This window comes from Colletotrichum costaricense (assembly GCF_030867565.1).
Source record: "Colletotrichum costaricense strain IMI 309622 chromosome Unknown Scaffold_5.1, whole genome shotgun sequence".
NCBI lineage: Eukaryota > Fungi > Ascomycota > Sordariomycetes > Glomerellales > Glomerellaceae > Colletotrichum > Colletotrichum costaricense.
This window is the reverse complement of record NW_026848234.1, coordinates 2,953,398-2,969,960: the sequence shown is the minus strand read 5'-3', so window position 1 is coordinate 2,969,960 and position 16,563 is coordinate 2,953,398. Positions and strand designations below refer to the sequence as shown.

Genomic DNA, 16,563 nt, shown 5'->3' with positions numbered 1-16,563 from the left:
TGTTCTGGGACTGGAAAGAGTACGTACCGTTTCTGAAGCCAATGCTGCCAGTTGTCACTTCCACGGACGCCTGCCAAATGGCAGAGCCAAAAGGGATGCGACAAGTCGACACGTGGTGGTTCGGGTGAACCTCGGGTCGATCCGAGTTGCATCTGGCAACCTCTGAGCATGAACCAACCTTTGCTGGCGGGAGCACCATTGCTGTAATATCGTAAATCATCGACAACGCCATGTTTACTACTCCAAGCATCGAAATGGGCAACTATGCGAGCAAGGTCTGTATATCAAAATGAACAGCAGAAGGTTAATGCGTCTCCATGTTCGACCCACCTGGCTGGGATATAACCGCTGCATGAATTGGTGACTGATTGGCAATCTTGGATGAGGTGAGATATTTCTATTTGGCACCACTCTATTCCGTGACTTTGGCCCATGGAATGACTCCGGTCAGGTCGGCGTAGAAACTGGGCGAACTGGCGCGGGCGGAGACAACCAGCCGGTCGAGTGATCGGTGACCGGAATGAGTGGGTTTCCGGACGATCGCCGGTTGTGGGGCCACGCGGAGCACCAGTTCGGGTCAACATCCGGCAACACGCCCTATCCTACCAAGGCTATTCAGAATACGCCCACTCCCAGAGTAGCTAGGTCATGCTTATCAGAGGTGCTTGAGTCCTAAGCATCGGCTTTGACGGCGTACGGCCATAGCAAATCATTGGTGTAGCAATGTGTTGGCTACCGCGAGAGTTGTGTTACAGAGTCCGGTGCGCCTCGGCTCATCTCAGTATCTACAGATTTCGAATGCTCTCCCACACTCGCTAAAAATTGTTCGTTATACCTTTATCCCTCTCTCGAGATGGTACTCGTGAGAAACATATCACACTCATGAATCGTTCTACCTGCCGCCATTGCCTCATTCTGCTCCATCCCGTTGGCCATCAAGGTTCCCAGCGCTGAGATGGAGCCATCAGAAACATCCCGGACAGGGATCACAGCCATCGTCTCTGCCTATCATTGGCTTCACAGCTCTCTGTAGCTGGCCATCAAGGTTGACATAGCTGTAAGTGGAAGTCCCTTGTGACGAGGTGACCGAGGGAGGCAAGTTCGGGGCAAGAAGTAATGAGATGGCAAACAAAACCGCCCGAATCCCGCGAGAGTTGCCTCTCTTCGACTACCTCTTGCATTACATGCTGTTCACTGGCTTCTGAATCCATCTCACCATGACAGAAGCATTCATCCACGACGTTCTCATCATCGGCGCCGGCCCCTGCGGCCTAGCCGTTGCCTCCCGCCTATGTGAACACTCTCCCTCAGCCCTCTTCACAGACGAAGAACACCAGCGGTATCACTGGATCCGCAAGTACGGCCGCCGCATGCCCCTGAAGAACAGACGAAACGGCAACATCATTGAGAAGAGAACACCAGAACGCAGCCAGCGGTACTCGACGCTGGTCTTGGACGCCACGGGCGACGAGTGGATGAACCGCTGGAACCGTCTCTTCAAGACGTTCGACATCACTCACCTCCGGAGCCCCATGTTCTTCCACGTTGACCCGAGTGATCGCGACGCCCTGCTCGCCAGAGCTCACGAGAGGAACCAGGAAAATGAGTTACAGGAGCTTCGGGCGTGCGTCGGAAAAGAGATTAGCAAGCATTTGCGCAAGGCGAGGCTCAAGTCACGAAACCCAAAGTAAGCAGCAAAACCTCGCTCCTTGCACCTGTATCTCTGTACAACCGATGTTAACATGGCTTTCTCACAGACAACACGCCGTCGTTGAAGTCGACGAACGAGACCGCAAAGATTACTTCACGCCTCCCACAAACCTCTTCGCCAACCACTGCGAATGCATCGTCGACCGCTACGGCCTCCGCGAAGGCCTCATCCAAAACGAAAAGGTGGAGGATATCCAATACCGCACCGTCAAGCAAGTCTCCCCAGACGCAAACCTCTTTGCCGTTCACACAAACAAGGGAACGCACTACGCGAGAACAGTCGTCCTGGCCGTCGGCCCAGCCAACGCGCCCACGATCCCTCCCGTCCTAGGCCTCAGCAGTGAACCGGGTTGCGCGGCGCCGCCTCAGGTCTACCACAGCATGCAGATCCAAAAGTTCCCCGACCCGGTCGTGCAGGCTAAGATCTCCGCAAAGAAGACGACAAACGTCCTTGTCGTGGGCGGCGGGTTGACGTCGGCGCAGTTGTCTGACCTGGCTATCCGGCGCGGCGTGACTAAAGTCTGGCACCTCATGCGCGGCCCTTGCAAAGTGAAGCCGTTTGACATCGACCTCGCGTGGATGGGCAAATTCCGCAACGTTGAGCAGGCGTACTTTTGGTCCGCGGACTCGGATGAAGAGAGGCTGCAGCAGATTCAGAGCGCCCGAGGCGGAGGCAGCATCACGCCGCCATACCAGAAGCGGTTGAAGCAGCATATCGCAAAGGGCAGCTTGCGTCTCTTGACGAACACCAAACTATCCGAGGCTCATTTTGACGAGGAGAAGAAGGTGTGGAACGTCAAGACGGAGCCGCCGGCTGCTGATGGTGACCTGCCGGGTATGGACTTCATTTACTTTGCTACGGGCGTGCAGACGGATTATGCGAGCTTGCCGTATTTGCAGACGATGCTACGTGAGCATCCCATCCACGGCCACGGAGGCTTGCCGTGCATCGATGACGACCTGAAATGGTCAAAAGACGTGCCGCTGTTTTTGTCGGGAAGACTTGCCGCGCTACGTCTGGGACCCGGCGCGGCTAATCTCGCGGGCGCCCGGGCGGGTGCTGAGAGGATTGCGTGGGCTATCGAGGATATTCTTCCGGATCGGACTGGTGATGTACCGGGGGAGTCTGACATGAGTGATGAGAAGATGAGGTTCGTGACGGGTAGGGGGAACAGATTTGATAGCTTGATTACAGCAGGAGATGGTGATTGGTAGTAGCCTTGATGACAATTGAACGAGACAAAGATGACCAATACCTCAAGAGAGTACTTTAAGGCCATGATGGTTCCTTTAACCTCTCAATCTTTCTTCTAGCTTCAGGTGTCGAAACATGGAGTCCGTCATCCATTGAGATTATCTAGAGGGGAGCAAGCATTTGCTGGAGATGGACTAAAGGCTGCGAAATAGGCCGAATGGCCATTACAAGAGTTCTTGGAGCGACCTCATCTGGTTTCCGATACTATCAAATTCGGGTATGACCACAGACTATAAGAAAATAACCAAGACTGGCGTCTGGGATGTTAGATGTACAAACACGGTCGCTCATTCGGCTTTTTGGCTTGCTTGGGAGCAGCGTCCTCAAGTTTGGCCGCGACTCACTGAAGGAGCATTCCGGCCAAGACGGCTCGTTCGAATTATAAGTATGTCCTCCACTTAACCCTTTTTCTTATCAACACCACGTGTCTTACCATCTTCCTGGGCTTCTGAGGTAAACCACATGGAGAATACGTTAGGGAAAACAGGTTGAAGAGGCAGAGGGTGGTGATATCTTCGGTGGTAGAGACACAATCCTGCTGAAGACAGAAAGGCATATGGGGCACAGTCTTCATATCTTGGGGGAGTGCAGATCCCTCAATCAAGATTTTCGTATCCCTTGTGGTGTAATCGTGGCGATTAGCTTCATTCGACTTTTAGCAAGTATTTATACTCATCAGGCCTGTCTCGATTGATCCGTGCGGTGTCGTTTGTGTGTCTATCCAGAAACCATGTACTCCCTGTAACTCTTTGCGGCGTCAAGACCATGCCTAATGTCTATCTTCTTTAGTTTTAGGACATTGGGAAGAAAAATTGGATATCACACTGCTGAACGTCACACGTACGCCGTGTCTTGATTGACAGAACCCAATTGACATATCATCTCCGAATACGTGTTGCTGTTAGGTGGACTTTTGGCAAACAGCCACAGGTCTAACAGGTTCATAAACACTTGGAGAGTTCGAGCATGCTGAAAGGCATTCAAGCACCACTCAGACTTATCTCACCAATGGAAGAAAGCCTGCCTCAATTACCAGTCAGGACATCAGTGAGCAACGTCGCTGCCTCCAGTCTGTTATACGGACTGACATAAAGTCGAACAAAGGACCTGTGACTAAGCTCCCACCATATAGGAACAACGACGTTGACCGAAAGTCCGCTTCAGTTATCTGTCGGAATTGGTCACCGGCCCGAAGTAAGGTGCGGAGTCCCGGACTTCTCGGACCCGGGTACATACGACATCTCCTCGATATTCGTCATCTTCCGGACCAAGCCACTTTACACCATGTCTTTGGCTATTGATGCCATATGGCGCGTTCATAATCAAATGATCTTCAGCTATCGCAGTCCTAGTCTCCGTAAACATGCCGCGCAAGACCTACCATTCCGCCGGTTCCGCCCTATTGGCTTCATTGACGTTCAGGTCGACTTTCTCCACTCGCATCCCATTTGACCCGAAGTGTGCTTAGTGAGATTCAGACTTTCCATCTTTCATCTACACCACCATCTGCCGAGGTCCCAGATACACCGATGAGATAAAAAGTACCCGCGTGGCTGTGAATTAGTCTAGAACTCAATCCCGTTATCTCACTAATTTCGATATGTTCCTGGCTTGGCGAGAGGAGCTCATCTATCCGTACCGATGGCCAACTTTGGTGGCGAGTAGAAAGCACGCGAAAATAGACTCGCGCCATGTTTGGACGAAAAAAGATATCCGGTATATCTGACATTTTTTCAAAGGCCACCAATAGTCCGAGGATCTAGGTACCATCAGGTACAGCACCAGATAGACCGCAGCGATTCCCCACTTAGACGTATACCACACTATCGCACCACCTAATATCACCGAGGAGAATAGCCCCGAAAGCCGCGGCTTTTCCTTCACGCTTCATCTCTCTGGAACACCTACCACAGAGGGGCTTTCGCCAAGAGATCCAACATGAGCCCATGCGTCGAGCCCGCTTACCTCATCCCGAAAGCGAGAACAGAAACAACCGACGTTCGGTTCATCCGGAGACACCGACCTTGGATCTTTATTCTTCCCCGGTCTCATCCAAGACCGTAGACGAAGAGAAGGAGTGGAGAGAGAGGAGAAGAGGTGGAGGCCGCGTCTTCAATGCTATACTATCACCCGGGTTTCCCGCTTCGCGCGGACTCCCTCTCGCTGGTCCCCCCCATCGGGCCGGTATGTGACAAGGTATGGCCGTTCTGCAACCTTTCCTCCAAGGATGCTTCGATATACTTTCTTAGACCTCACCTTGCCCTGGACCTGAGTCGAGTGCCTGGTTTTCTCTGGGCCCTTCCTCCTCTCCTCCCACTCCCACTTCAACTCCACCTCCACCTCCCGCCCCAGAGCCGCGCGCGCGGCCGCTGCGGCCCCCAACTTAATACCAAAGGCTTCTCCCACCGGCGAAAAGCTGCCATCTAGAGCTCGTATACCAGTTCCAGTCACCGGTATGAATAAACCACCAGTGACTGCAGTCCGTATTTCGGGGCGTTTCTATGGAACACAACGGCGAGCCGTCTTTCGTCGTTCTTTCTCCACGGGCAATACCTAGTTTCTGCCATGTGACAGAGGGGGCCTCGCCGGGGTCGGCCCTACCCACAACACGGATAGGTGGCGTTCTAGACCTGGAGAAAGGGCGGAAGTGCGAGGTGATCGGAGGAGTTACGCGGAGAAGATGGAGGGGTCGGGAGAGTCATGGCATGCACTGTGAATCCGGGGCAAACTCGAGTTCCCTCTTCCTTTTTGCTCGAAATGCGAGGCTCACGAACCAGACCATTTTGTCATTTTCCGCCTTTGCGACGAACGCCTCGTCGAACTAATTAGTCAACTCCATGGGGAGCCTCACTCATGCTATGCTATGAATCTCATGCGGATGAATATCGACGTTTCTCGGCTATATAGCTGTTCTTAATGAGGCGGTTCAAAGCACATCGAGTGGGTGGTTCATGAGTTTTGTGTGGAATAAAGTGTTCTCTTTTTGCCACTCAGTCGCTGACTGACACATTCGCTATCTGCCCATATAACACCAAAACCTAGATCCCTGGCCCCAAGCTCATCCAATTTACCCCAGACGCCGTCGCAATATCTCGCCATCCTCAAGAGTTTGAGTATGTGAATGTGTGAGTCCTTGTTTAGAACACTGCTCTGAAAATGTTGAAAAAGAGCGATGATTTTGCGCTCTATGTACAAAAAAGATGTTTTTGTTCATTCGACACTTTCGTCCACGAAACCTTTGCCAGCGCTCTTTTTGCGTAGTGTGTTGTTTCTCTCCCGCGGAATGACGATCCTGTTTCTCATCTTGCAAAGAAGAATCAAACGCTTTGTGTGGGTTGTGAACCGTAAAATCCCCCGGCTGGTATAACCTCCCAATCCGTACTGTGTCGTCGTAGTCTCTCTCGATATGTACACTCTATGTAGCCAGGTTGTTTGTAAATGCAAAAGAAAAGGGGTGAGTGTAACAACATGAAGAAACAAACTTTTGCAAGCCAGGGCCAAAGAGAACCTTACGGCATTGCAATACGCTTTCCGCTTGTCATCTCGATGACGGCAAAACTTTCATCGACAGTTCAATGCCTGATAACAATATCAAAAATTCCAAGGCGCGCTTTAATTTCGCTCAATCGGGTTCTCCCACTTGATCGGGTGCAGCAGCATGCTGCGCATGCACAAGCGACCAGAGCTGTCCTTGTGAGACTCTTCATCTTGGCCCCCGCGTAATGTGCCCTCGCCAGCACGGCCGCCGTTACCGCCACGGCCGTCCATCTGGGGGTAACCGAGCCATCGGCGCCAGAGGAGCCCGGCAAACTCTGAGTTGTAGTACCAGCTAGTACCCTTGTGGTTGTGCTCGTTCTTGAGGTCAAAGGGGCTGCCGTGACCTCCTGTAGTGCCATCGCGGCCGCCGTTGAAGGCCTTCTCGATGGTGTTAAAGGGGTACCATGCTCTATCCAGAAATACTGGGTGAGGTGCGTAAGCCGCCTTGAAGCCGTGGTGGAGAGCCATGCTGGCGGGGAACATTTCCGAGAACATGCTGTGGTGCAGACGCCACATCTCCTCATGCATGGCGGCCAAGAGCCGGCGAGATAGTCGTGAAGCTGTGACAATGGAGCATCGGCGTGGTGGCGGAGCAAAGACCATTTCGTAGCCAGTGACATCCTTGGCGAAAACCCAGCCGGATTCGTCGGCGTCGAAGAGGGGATTCAATGTGATGAGGTCGGCTTCCTCACCAACACCACACTCGTCGGGGTTGCCACCGCGGGCGCAGGAAGCGGGCAGAATGGAATGGCCAGCCTCCTCACTCTTCAGTGACATGCGACCGGGGAAAATTTGGGGGCCCAGGATGGCGCGGCGGCCAGATGCGTTGAGCTCTCTCTCGACGACACTGGCGAATTCGTTCCATGAACCGTGCTCGGCGGGGATGTAGTACTTGGATGATCGCTCCCAGAGAAGGGTGCGAGTCTGTTGCTTAGCCCAGGACCCCAGGCGGTCGAGCAATTCGTAGTATGAGCCAATGTAGCGCATATCCATCTCCCAGTTCCAGAAGTGGGCGTATTCCGGGTGCTGAAGGGCAAAGACCTGGAGGGGCATCTGGGCGCTGCGGTAAACTCCGTGAATGTCTCCATTCGAGGGATTCTCAATGGCGTCGGCGAAGTGACCCGGGTAATAAAGCTTCATCTCGGCCTCCGACCATAGAGTACAGAGCGAGTGGAATTCGGTGGGAACGTTGGCATCGAGGATACTCTGCACTACTGAGGGGTCCGACCAGATGGCAGCCTCGTTATCCTTCACATGGAGAAGAAAATGAACGCTGTACTCGCCACCAGACTTGAGGGAGAGCTCGGAGATCATCGCGCGGAAGTTGACAATGGCGAGCTGTGTCCACTCGAATCCTACGTAGGTGCGGACGACAACGGCAATTCGATCAATCTGCTTGACTCCGGTCTCGTTTGTTTCGGGCTCACTGTAAATCGAGTCGTACGTGCTCTGCTTGGTGCCATTGTTGAAGCGGGCGCTGTTGCGTTCGATACATCGATCTTGCGCGACACCCCAGTCAACACGGCTGTAATCGATCTTGCCAGTCTTGGTCCAAACAATGTCAGCTCCCTCTTGTTCCGTATCTTGACCTTGAGAAGTGCCTCCCTCGCGAATGTCGTAACCAAGTCCGTAGGGGCCGTAGCGGCCGAATCGATCGAAACAAACGTCATTGCGTAGGCCGAGCACGGTGTGGGAGCCGATGGCCGGATCGGGCTGGTTTTGGGGGACACCATCAAATGCCCAAATGTCGGGGACTGCGATCTTGTCTTCCTCATCGACAAAACATTCCTTGACAGGGTGGTAATCTTTCTGATACTCAGTAGACGCGTAGTTTGGGTGAGCTGCGTAAGGGGTGGGAGTAGGAGGGGTATCATGGTAAATCGGCACGGTGGTGACGGGTGCCGGAAAAGAGTTGTTGGGATATTCAGGTGTGTGATTGGCAATGGGAACGATGGACTTCAGACCATTGAAGTAGCCATTGAGACTTTATAGCATTAGCGGGTTGCTCACAACTCTTAGAAATCGACATGGCACTCACTGCTTGAACTTGAGCCATGGCGGCATGTCACTGTCGATAATGAGATCTTCCTCTGGTGGCGCCGGCCTTCCCTGCTTCTTTGGGTCACCGCCCATTCCACCTATTCTGTAATCATCTCCTAGAATCTTTCCATCTCGGGTGTATAGTGGCGTGTTCAGGTACGCGAGCGCGATCAGCATAGAAATTGTCACCGTCCATATCACAACCCTGCGATACAGGCAATGGCCTAGTATCGCACGCACCCGGAGTTTCGGTTGTGGGATCGTAGTGGCTGGCGCGGGGAGAAAGAACTCCCCCTTCTCCTGTCCTGGGGTTGACTGAAATAATGAGTTTGAGCGGGATGAACGGGTGCTGGACCGGCTGCTGCTGATGGATCGTGTCGTGCTGGTGAGTAGAGAGTGTGCTCGCTCCATGATTGCCGGAGTGAGTAGTTGGGTAATTGGGTATCACAAAAACATCTGGTGATGGAAACTTGGCCTAGCAGAAAAAAAAAAGATCGAATGCAAGAAGGAGTGCGAGGGAAGGGGAGCAGCGAAGGTTAATACTATAAAGAAGGGAACAAAATTGTGCGAGTGACGTTTTTGCTTCCATGTCCAGACACCGGCTCAGACCTTACTTTTCAAACAAGCCAACTCCCTGCACAGAGTGTTGGACGTATAGAAGACACAAAAACTCACATATCATGCAACAGAGCGAGCAGATGGGACCGACAAGTCGGCAGCGGGGGGGTGGTTGACCGGGCTGATCTGCGGAGAGAGAGGCAAGCAGTCGGCCTGAGTTGGGATGTCCAGGGTTCGGGGACTGCCGAGCCTCCTTGCCTCTTTGGCTCTGACTTGACTGTCCACCATTCCCACGCCAGACTGTCTCAGCTCCCAACGTCGCGGGGAGCGAGCAAGGGTTTGCCTTGAGCCGCCAAGCCGGGGACAAGGGGCCAATGAGCCTCAAGTTGTTGCGGAAGAAGTGCTTCTTCCATCCCTTCCCCAGCTTCCAAGCCCATCATCGTATCGTTTGGATTGAATGAGCTTGGCAGGTCCCGTATTCAGGAGTTGGACCCAACCTCATCGCCCATACCGGCCTTACTGAGACCATACGAGAGCTTGGTGGTATTCCAGACCCATCGCGTTCCGATATCCGAAAAATAAGGACCTTGGTGATGATCCTTCGGATACCCGCCACAGCCGGGACGCCAGCTGGACGGACGAATCTGCAGCACAGGCAAGACAGCCTTCGCGGAGCTGTATCAGAGCGTATGGGATCAGCGCCTCGATGGTAGAGGAAGGAGGAAGAGAGACTCGAGAGTGTGAGAAGGGGTTGCGCGTCCCTTGTGGGGCCCTGGCAAACCTGGCTTATGCGTAGATCCATCTGGTATAGGACCAAGAACTACCGTTGGTTAACTTGGTTCCTCTCCCACTCTGCTCGCGACACGGCACCCAAGAACAGGGAGGGTGGCTGTAGCTTGTTGCTAAAGAAAGCAACCGGGACGTGAATCGGGGCGTCGATTAAGGTGTGGACATGCAAGGAACGTGGTTGGAGCGCACGGGAGCTGCTGCATCTGAAACCGTCGACGTTGCGGCGTTGGGCGACGTTTCATGCCAAGCTCAACCCACGTTGCGAGTTTGGTGGTGCAATTTGTCAAGTTAAAGACGGAGGGCAAGCGAATTGGGGGGAAAACTCCAAGAAAAAAAGACCGGCACTGGGCTTCTTCTGGGGGTGCGGAAAACCGGCGCTGGGACGGCGTGGTTCGTCGCTCCAGCCCTGTTCGTTCCATTCCATCCGCTCTGTAGCACTACAATTTTGCCGTCCGCGGATGGAGTGGGCTGTTTTGGGGCGCCACAACCCTTCAAATCGTCCAGTTCCTGTTGCGGCTCTTGTTTTGTTGGCGTTGTATTTCTGGCAGACCGAATCAGGAAGGCCATGGTCCGTAGTTGTATCGGTGTGGTCTCGTATGGTCCAAATCCTAAGAATCCCATCTTCGTTCTCTGGTACGTCGTCGTCGTAATGAACGCCACCGGAAAGCCATCTGACGGTGAGCCGAACGTAGTCTCGCCCACTCAAAGTGTATATACCGGCACAATTAGCTTCGGGCTCAGGCAAGGCGGACGCCTACGCCCTTTCAGTCGGGTCTCGCTTCAATTCGATCTTATTTCGTCCGGTCACCATTGTTGTAAGGTGATGGGAATGCGTGACCTGTTGGCCCGCAATCCGATCCTGAACTATACGGTGAGAACACCAAGAGGCTCTCTACTTCATTCCCGTGGAAGTTTCATCCGTATGCACTCCGGCTGTTCAGCTGTCTTGGCTTCCGCTGGACCCTGTGCTTCTATTTGCAAGAGTAGTATTGCCATCTCGAGGTCTATGCGTTCCTCGTTGGCGAGGATTGAAAGCACTGACAAAGAATCGCCCCTGCAGCAGCTGATGATCAATAACAATCTGAGCCATCATATTTGCCCCAAGTAATGGCATGAGAACCACGGCTTGAGCAGTCGACAACAGATTTAGAAGTACTCAAGGACAGTAGGTTGGCCATAGTGTGCCCAAGCCGTTAATCTGTCGCCCTGCCGCCCGTCAAATTGATTGATGTTCTTTAAACTTGGAGGCCGTGAAGGGTGACGGACGGGCTTCTAGCATCCAATTCGGGCTAGTCATCGAGACTAGGGGCCCGCCATCATCAACGGGATGCCATCATAGGTTTCGACCGAGCTCTCCCAGGTCAAGTGTTCGTCGTGAAGCAATTAAACTCACCTTCTTTCGCGTGGACCAGGAAGCCTGAATAGGCATACCAGTTTGGTTTGGATTAAACCACAACGATAATTTCCGAGCCTCATGGATAGTGTTCAATATGCGTCATGCTAGGCAAGTGACACCTGGGCCTATGGGAGCCGTATAATAGAGGCATCGCGTCACTGATTGATGGTAGAGTTTTTCCGAAACTGCCTCCCTTTGAGCTCCGAATAGAACGCCTTGCAAGGTCCAAGCTGGGATTAATGGAAAATAAAGGCTGGGTTATTAGTGACGTCAGTTCCGGCCGCGGGTGCCAGTGACAGCGGGGGTATATCTGCGATGGTGCGATGACATCGTCTGTCAGCTGAAATTGTTAGAAAGCCTCGGGAGGGCGGACGGGCGAGAGTTGTGAGGAAGTTCAGGTTGGAGGGGAAGAAGGCGGGAAGGTTGTCGAGTCGAAGAAGGGAAGAGGGCATAGGCCAGGTCCCGGCGCTGGTCTTCGTGAGTCTGTTGAAGGTCTGATTGTCTGTCCTCGCCGGCCATGACTCGTCCGAGTCGCAAAGTGAGTTGGGACTTTCCAGATAGGGCGAGATCGAAACAGAGGATTGCGTGTCTATCATGGAAACACTATCCTGACGCGCGATGGATTGACCAAGATCAAGACGCTCGCCCTAGATCTGAACGGCGTGTGTTTCGGTGTTTGGACGGTTCGTCGATTTTCCACCACAAGGTTATGGGGGAAACGCGAGGAGCGAAGACAGAAGTGTCAAGCGCCAATAGCCAGGGAGATCCAGACGGGAAACAACGTAGAAACTTCTTAGGCATCGGCCAGGCGCGTCCTCGTGAAGTAAATAGGCTCGACAGGTACGAAAGGCTCGTTCTAGCCAGGTCAATCGAAGGTTTGGTGAACCTTAGTTGGTAGCTGCAACCTGCAGGACTTATGTCCGTCAATGAAAGGCCCGGCATAGGTAAGTACCTTACATGGAGAGAGGAACTTGTGGGCCAGGAATCTGAACAAGTTCCCGTTGAGGCCAGCCAGCTGGGACCAGCCGAGAGCAGCTCCAGCCTCATGATTCGACCTAAGTCACGTGCGACAGCCCGATCGCATGGAATTGAGGCTGAACATCGCCTCAGCCACACCCGTCTTGTAAGCGGAAATTGCTTAGCGTGCACCTGCCCTACCCGCACACAAGCGACATTTTCAGCAAAACGACTGAATTTCACTTCCCCCCGCCGGCCCCGACAATTTCATCGTCACGACACTCCGGCAAGCGAAATCGACAAACAGCCGCCAAGATGGGTAAGTCTTTATTGGAATGAATTGTTATGCTATTTGGGTGTTGTTGCCAGCAGCCGGATTTGATTTCAGAAAGAGAAGGATTGCCGACCTCGCCGACCGTTGCGTTGCCGCCGATTTGCGATCGACATAGACGATTGGGAACGGGGGGAATGATGCACGAATATCGACACGAAAATCAAACGACAGCCGACACCACGATAGCGTTCGACGGAGAGGATGTAGGCTCGAAAGGGATCGACCCGGCTGCGGCAATGGCACATGAATTTCGCGAGATGGACGTGTGGTCCTGACGATGGATGTTGGAGGCTGACTCTGGGTGCAGTGAACATTCCCAAGACGCGTATGACCTACTGCAAGGGCAAGGAGTGCCGCAAGCACACCCAGCACAAGGTCACCCAGTACAAGGCCGGCAAGGTATGTCTAACGACACGCGCGCGACGACCGACTCCTAGCGACGCACTCACGACACACGATCCGGACGGTTCACTAAATGATTGTTTGATGTAGGCCTCGCTGTTCGCGCAGGGAAAGAGACGTTACGACCGAAAGCAGTCCGGTTATGGTGGTCAGACCAAGCCTGTCTTCCACAAGAAGGCTAAGACCACCAAGAAGGTTGTCCTGCGGTTGGAGTGCATCAAGTGCAAGACCAAGCTCCAGCTCGCCCTGAAGCGCTGCAAGCACTTCGAGTTGGGGTATGATATCATCCCCTATCTAATGGACGCGACCTCGAAACATACTGACAACCCTCGTAGTGGTGACAAGAAGACCAAGGGTGCTGCCCTCGTTTTCTAAACGCATTGTGTTTTCGGTCGACCGACTTTTATGGCTCCTTTCACGGCACACGGATCATCATCAGGCTGGAACAATGGCGGCGAAGAGGGTTACCAGTTCTCATTTGAGGAACTCTACATAGGGAACAAATAAAAGCCCTTGCTTGCGAACGGATACCAAAAGCAATTCATCCAGCTTCCCTCCCCTCCTCATCCCTCACCTGCTTTCGCGCGCTTAGAGAGACCACACAACCGAAAAGAAAAAAAAGTGACAAGAGAAAATGCGGGATGCGTGGGAACTCGACAAACGGTTTGTCCTGAGGGTGGTGATCACACTCGAGGTGGGATGAACTTGTCCCTGTTGAGACATGCCCAGGCTCCCGAATCTGTGGTCGCTAGAAGATAGATGCCTTCTATGAGGCTCAACCGGTCAATCACATAACTGAGTCACGAAATAACGTTATCATGTTCAACTCCCATCCCATCTATTTGTCCAATGTGAATTAGATCCGCCGCGTCAGCTCTGCCATTCCGTCTATCCCTCATCTAGAGCTTGAGTTCGATTCTGCAACACGCCCAGGCGCCGAGGCGCCCAGCCAGGTTTCCGTCTCAGAAGCCCTCCCCTAGCTTGATCGTCCTCCCGCCTCCGTACCACAGCTGCCCATTACGAGCATCCAAACCCCTTTCCTGCCCAACAACCCACTCTCCAATCCATTCGGCACCCGGACGGTCCCAGACCTCCTTCTCAAGCCACGCGTTGATCTCGTCAATGGCCTCAACCCACTTCTGCCTCGTCTCGGGCGTATCGTGGTCCTTCTCCGTAAGATACCGACCAAGCGTGATGTGCGCGCTCGGCACCTGGTACCTCGACTCAATCTGCACGCCCGTCGACTGCGCGAGGGTGAAGATGTCGCGGCGAAGGTGGTGGTATGAGTAATCGTCCCCCTGCACAATGGCCTGTTGCTGGGCGGTCGGCGCCGGGCGCGGGCTCAGGGGCGGCTCGCCAGAGGCCGGGAGGAAGGAGACGGCGAAGGCGGAGAGGTCGTAGGAGATCATGGGTCTTACGAGACGGGACCTGTGAGAGTAGGTGTAGTCCGCGATGTAGGGGATCGCCGAGCGCATGTTATCCGTGAGAGTGATGATCTCTTCGGGCGTCTTGGAGTGCGTCACCTCGAGAGTTGTAAGGTGCATTCGGTGTTGGGGCATGAGCCAGATACCTTTTGAAGGTTCCCGTGTTAGTCAAGGGGGTCTCTGATGACTCTTCATAGTTGCACTGTTTAGGGGTCTCACTCGGTGCGGCTTTCTTAAGCAAAGACTGCAGATAAGCCGAGAGTTGCACAATGTGATCTGGCGGCCGGGCCCAAAAGACCAAGCAGTTACGAGGGTCCTGGAAACCCGGTTCCATCTCCGGGTTTTCCAATCTCAGAAGAAAAGGGTCAATGATGAGCTCCTTGAAGTCGGGAGCAATGAACTTTTGCCTCTGCTGCTCATTTCTCTTCGTTCTGTGGGCTTGGTAGAGAGCCTGGATCTCCGCCTACGTAATTGTCACTCATCAGATTTGGAGGCTTCTTTTGACAGGCTTGCATTGGATGTTGGACTTTACTGGGTTATCATTGCAAGCTTTAATGAAGGCTTCATATGGATTTTGACCGGGCAGGATCGTGATGCCAGACAAATCTTCCAATTTGTTCTTGGCATCGGTTGAGATGAGTTCAGAGCCCATGGCGAAAGTTTGAGAAGAAAATGTCTTTTTGGAGTGTAGTGTCACTTGGATATTTCCTCAAGTCTCGAGCAAATACTAGACAAAGACACGAGAATATAGGTACTCTGAGGAACGAAGCTTAGACGAGAACCGGAGCGAGAACGGAAAGTGGACGTGAGCGGAATAGGTCAAGCGCCAAGGCTGGACTTCGTATTGAGTCCCGGTGAGTCAAATAAGGACTAAAGCTGTTGACGAACCTGGATAGCTTCAGAGTGAGGTCGCCGTCACCGCCAATCAATACGCCCTTCAGCTGCACCTCGGCCGCGAACCAATCACGGACAGGGAGACGGATGGGTGCCGTCGGTCACCGGCGGAGACTGCTTTTAATGACTAAGCTATACACGCTCTGCGCGGGGTCACATGACATGGAATCCTCCCGTGGTGCCATGGCCAATCGGGTATACTGTTGCCCCTGGGGCTCATCTTGTTTTGACTTCAGGCCTCTGAATTGCAGACGAGTTTACCATGAAGCATGTTATTACCTTCACACAATCAAGTCGTGATTGCACGTTTGCCTAAATCATAATAAATCATGCCGGGGCAAGTGCTCAATCACTGCTGCAGAACATTGCAGGCCGCAGCTCTAGTGTCCCGGACGCTTTTCCACACGCGCAGTAGTCTAGGAGAATGGTATCCCACCTTCGAAATTCGAAGACTTGGATGACCGAACTCCAAGTGTGTATGTATACACTTTTCTCTGTTCTACTTTTACCTTCCAATTTAGCGACTAGAATTTACGAAATATGGACTCCTGTTCGTTTCTTAGGCATGCCCGGATTACGGGCATGCGAGTCGACTTTGGTGCAGAACGAAGACATCATAACTCCCACGCCTCTTTCCCCCCATTTTCTCATCTGTCTCCTTCATTAAATGTATGTCTTGCTGCATGGCTGTTCCCACGAGACATCACTCGTTTCCTTGCTGGATATACGTGTTATCGTTTCCAGCTAGATAATTCTACAAAGCACTATCGCCGTGTCTAATGTTGTTTCTTGTCTTCCCAGCTATTGTGGAAGAAGTCAGTCTCCCTTCCGTGACTCTTTCCGCATGGCCATTAGTATGGCTACTATGATAAGCAGTCTCAAAGCTGGATATAGCATGAGCCGACATAGGTCAGTTTACTTACGTTTGCAAGTGGCATACAATATGGCTCTTTACTCGTAGCTTTCTCTTGCCATCGGCCTGCTGATCGAAGTGATCCTTTTCGTTTACTCACGCATCGTTACCAACATCTGATGGAATGTACAAATCAAACATCAACGTCGAACCACCCATTTCTACCTTGTTCCTGTCATCTGGTGAGCTCCAAGTCTTGGATTGATGTAGTCCTCTCAAGGAGAAGGTCGGGCGTATCATGCAAATATAAGACCTGCCGTTTCGGAAGAGCCTTTCCAAGATGATAATCTCTTGCCCCCTGATGAGACACTTCAGCGAGTGTCTCAGTCTCCCAACCACCCTATGCTAGCTCCT

At 52.8% G+C, this 16,563-nt stretch overlaps 6 protein-coding genes across 6 annotated transcripts; 3 read left to right on the top strand and 3 right to left on the bottom strand.

The window, feature by feature from the left end:
- Positions 1–1,217: 1,217 nt before the first annotated feature.
- CCOS01_06137 (FAD binding domain-containing protein) lies at positions 1,218–2,925 on the top strand (the record flags this gene model as incomplete). Its single annotated transcript, XM_060454308.1, has 2 exons — positions 1,218–1,687; positions 1,758–2,925. The coding sequence occupies 2 exons, from the start codon at positions 1,218–1,220 to the stop codon at positions 2,923–2,925; spliced, it is 1,638 nt and encodes a 545-aa protein (XP_060316080.1).
- A 3,652-nt stretch (positions 2,926–6,577) lies between these two features.
- Positions 6,578–8,953, bottom strand: CCOS01_06136 (uncharacterized protein; the record flags this gene model as incomplete). Its single annotated transcript, XM_060454307.1, has 2 exons — positions 6,578–8,486; positions 8,541–8,953. 2 exons carry the CDS (start codon positions 8,951–8,953, stop codon positions 6,578–6,580), a joined length of 2,322 nt encoding a protein of 773 aa, XP_060316079.1.
- A 260-nt stretch (positions 8,954–9,213) lies between these two features.
- CCOS01_06135 (uncharacterized protein) lies at positions 9,214–9,372 on the bottom strand (the record flags this gene model as incomplete). Its single annotated transcript, XM_060454306.1, has 1 exon — positions 9,214–9,372. A coding segment is annotated over one exon (159 nt), but the record flags the coding sequence as incomplete, so codon positions are not given.
- A 1,082-nt stretch (positions 9,373–10,454) lies between these two features.
- Positions 10,455–10,997, top strand: CCOS01_06134 (uncharacterized protein; the record flags this gene model as incomplete). The annotated part of the gene is made up of 1 exon (XM_060454305.1): positions 10,455–10,997. The coding sequence occupies one exon, from the start codon at positions 10,455–10,457 to the stop codon at positions 10,995–10,997; it is 543 nt and encodes a 180-aa protein (XP_060316077.1).
- A 1,560-nt stretch (positions 10,998–12,557) lies between these two features.
- Positions 12,558–13,353, top strand: CCOS01_06133 (60S ribosomal protein L44; the record flags this gene model as incomplete). Its single annotated transcript, XM_060454304.1, has 4 exons — positions 12,558–12,561; positions 12,884–12,975; positions 13,069–13,253; positions 13,314–13,353. 4 exons carry the CDS (start codon positions 12,558–12,560, stop codon positions 13,351–13,353), a joined length of 321 nt encoding a protein of 106 aa, XP_060316076.1.
- Positions 13,354–13,940: 587 nt separating this feature from the next.
- On the bottom strand, positions 13,941–15,054 carry CCOS01_06132 (uncharacterized protein; the record flags this gene model as incomplete). Its single annotated transcript, XM_060454303.1, has 3 exons — positions 13,941–14,548; positions 14,622–14,865; positions 14,935–15,054. The coding sequence occupies 3 exons, from the start codon at positions 15,052–15,054 to the stop codon at positions 13,941–13,943; spliced, it is 972 nt and encodes a 323-aa protein (XP_060316075.1).
- Between the last annotated feature and the right edge of the window lie 1,509 nt (positions 15,055–16,563).